The 2,833-nt window shown below is 53.9% G+C and overlaps 1 protein-coding gene across 1 annotated transcript; it reads left to right on the top strand.

The window, feature by feature from the left end:
* Window positions 1-659: 659 nt before the first annotated feature.
* Window positions 660-1,740, top strand: LOC103805406 (fibrinogen-like protein A; the record flags this gene model as incomplete). The annotated part of the gene is made up of 3 exons (XM_009078053.1): window positions 660-779; window positions 1,104-1,372; window positions 1,462-1,740. Coding segments are annotated over 3 exons (668 nt in total), but the record flags the coding sequence as incomplete, so codon positions are not given.
* Between the last annotated feature and the right edge of the window lie 1,093 nt (window positions 1,741-2,833).

The raw sequence follows: 2,833 nt of genomic DNA, 5'->3' as shown, positions 1-2,833 counted from the left end.
AAAGAGTCTGGTGACAAGGTTCATGTCAGAAAGGAAACCCCATGGTGTCCCTGAAGGTTTGGGGTAACTGGAGCTCTTTCACCCCACTGCATGGGATGCTCTATGTGACTCTTATCTTGTCCCTTCCTCCTCCAGCTGTCCAGTGCTCTCCCCTCCTGCTCCTTGCCTGCGTGTTGGCCTTGCCTGCCCCACATGTCGCCAGGACCATCCAAAACCTACCCCACTTCAATCAGTCTGTCTTCAGTATCCCCGTGCCTGCTCTGAAGTCAGTGGATGGTAGGTACATAGAGGGTCCCCATCAGTGCCAGCAGGATGTGACCAGGACCACCCCAGAGCAGACTGTCCTGGAGTGCATCTCCCAACCTGGTGCCCCCCAGGCAGAGCCTCAGCATCCCTCAAGAGGGGGCTTGGCTGAGGAAACACATGGCAAACCGGTGCCCAGTGTCAGGGGCCACAATACACCAAAAATAGTTAGAAATGAGGACTTAGAGAAAGTTCCTTCCCCAGCCAAGAGCATGATCAGAGATGTAAAGGCCTCATATCATACTGCCTGGACTACACTTCTTGAGCCTGGTCTGGGCTCCAACCTTCTTTCCAACACCAAAGAAATTTGGATTCCTTTCCCAATCTGCTCCCTACTGTTGTTTTCCCTGTTCCAGGTCAGGTCCGGCTGGTGAACGGCTCTGATCAGTGCTCAGGACGGGTGGAGGTTTGGTCCCGCAATGCCTGGGGGACGGTGTGTGATGACTCCTGGGACCTGAAAGCTGCCACTGTGGTGTGTAGGCAGCTTGGCTGTGGAAATGCATTATCAGCCCCAGGCAGTGCTTATTTTGGGAGAGGAAATGGGACCATCTGGCTGTACAACGTTAGCTGCACCGGAGAGGAGAAACTCCTCAGTGAGTGCTCAGCGCAGCCTTGGGGAGAGCACAACTGCCAGCACAGCAAGGACGCAGGTGTTGTGTGCTCAGGTGAGGATGGGGCTTGCCTGGTCTGTGCCCATCAGGCAGTCAGGGGTCAGTAATATCTTGGTCTTACAGAACCAGCCACAGGAGGACTGTGGGCTGTTCCTCAGGCTTGTTCAATCACCTTCTGTCCTGCCCCAGGTTGGCCCAAGGACTGCAGTGAGCTCCCCTCTGGCAGCCCCAGTGGTGTCTACATCATCCAGCCCATGGGACTGCACCTCATCATGGTGTACTGTGACATGACTGAGGCAGATGGGGGCTGGACCGTGATCCAGAGGAATCACCAAAGCACAGATATCATCTGGGATGCATCCTGGAGCACCTATAAGTATGGATTTGGAAACGTGCACACCGAGTACTGGCTGGGCACTGAGTACATCCACCAGATCACCAAGCAGAAAGTCTACCAGGTCAGGTTTGTTATCTGGGACACTGCAAATAACAAAAGGTTTGCAGACTACAACCTGTTCAGCCTGGGTGATGGGGTGTTGAGTCCCAGGGCTACCATCTGAGGCTGGGAGCGCACTCAGGGACAGCAGAGGATGCCATGGCCTCGAAGGGGACCACCACCATGCATGACAACATGAAGTTCTCTACCAAAGATCGGGATCAGGACACTTGGAGTTCAAACTGTGCTGCCAGCTATGGGGGTGGGTGGTGGTACTCGGCGTGTTACTCCGTGCGGCTCAATGTCAAGGGAGCCATCACATGGGGCAGCCTGTGCAGTGGGAACTGCAGAGCCTCAGCCATCCTCATCAAACCTGCCACCCACTGCTAAGGCTGCCCCACTGCCCATCTGCACTGGGCATGGGGCTGGAGCAGAGCCTTGCTGAGCCCTCTTTGCTGGGGGAGTGGAGTAGGGGCAGCAGGGCACAGCCCATGCTGCCAGGGAGGTTTGGTTTTGCCTCCTTGCAGAGTTCATCTGCTTCCCCTGCTGGGTTCTTCCCTTTGAGCTGTTTTGAGTTTAATTGCATTGTAATCAGGCTGACAACTTGCAAACCCTGTACTTCTGAAATGTACCTACTCTGGAGAATAAAACATGGTTTGGAAACACAATGCCTTGATGTGCATCTCAGGAAAATGTCCTTATTCTGAGCTGTATAAACAATGAATCCCTTTCTCTTAGAATCATGCAATCATGGAATCATTAAGGGTGGAAAAGCCCCCTAAGTTCATCGAGTCCAACTGTTCCCCCAGCACTGCCAAGCCCACCACTAACCATGTTCCCAAGTGGCACATCCACAGGTTTTCTGAACACTTCCAGGGTGAACCCCAGGGTTTCTGTCACCCCCTCACCAGCTGGGGTGGAGGAAGGATAAAGGCTCCTTATTTCCCAGTAAATCTTACTTACCCCATTGCTGAAGATATGGCCTTGACATCTACACCTAGAGAGGTGTTTTCACCCATGTGGGCTCTCAGCGCAGCAGTTGCTAAATCTTGCAGTAAAATCCCGTGTCTAGAACACCACCACCAACCTACAAATTCCTGCTCCACATCTCCAGGGAGTTGTAGAGGCCAACACAGAGTGAGCACCAGGCTAGGGCAGGGCCAAGTTGCTTATGAAAAAGTCAGTGGAATTCCAGGAAAATACAAGGAGGGGATTCACAGAAATAAAACACAGCGACATTTAAATAAAGGACCTGCAGTGGTTTGTTGCTGGAGGTGCTTCAGGAAGGGACAGGCAGCTCTGAGTGATTTGCCTGGCAACAGCAGCCCCAGGGGTGAGGGGCTGTTCCCCCAGCTGGGGACCACCCTAGCCCCAGCCTGAGCACCCACACAGGTGTCACCTGGTGCTGCTGCTGTGCCCACTCCCACGTGCCCATCCCGGCACAGGGCACAGTCCCAACCCAGGTGGGATGTGTGAATGCAGG

Source organism: Acanthisitta chloris, unplaced genomic scaffold (assembly GCF_000695815.1).
Source record: "Acanthisitta chloris isolate BGI_N310 unplaced genomic scaffold, ASM69581v1 scaffold20977, whole genome shotgun sequence".
In the NCBI taxonomy this organism is placed as follows: Eukaryota; Metazoa; Chordata; class Aves; order Passeriformes; family Acanthisittidae; genus Acanthisitta; species Acanthisitta chloris.
This window is presented reverse-complemented; position numbering and strand designations above follow the sequence as displayed.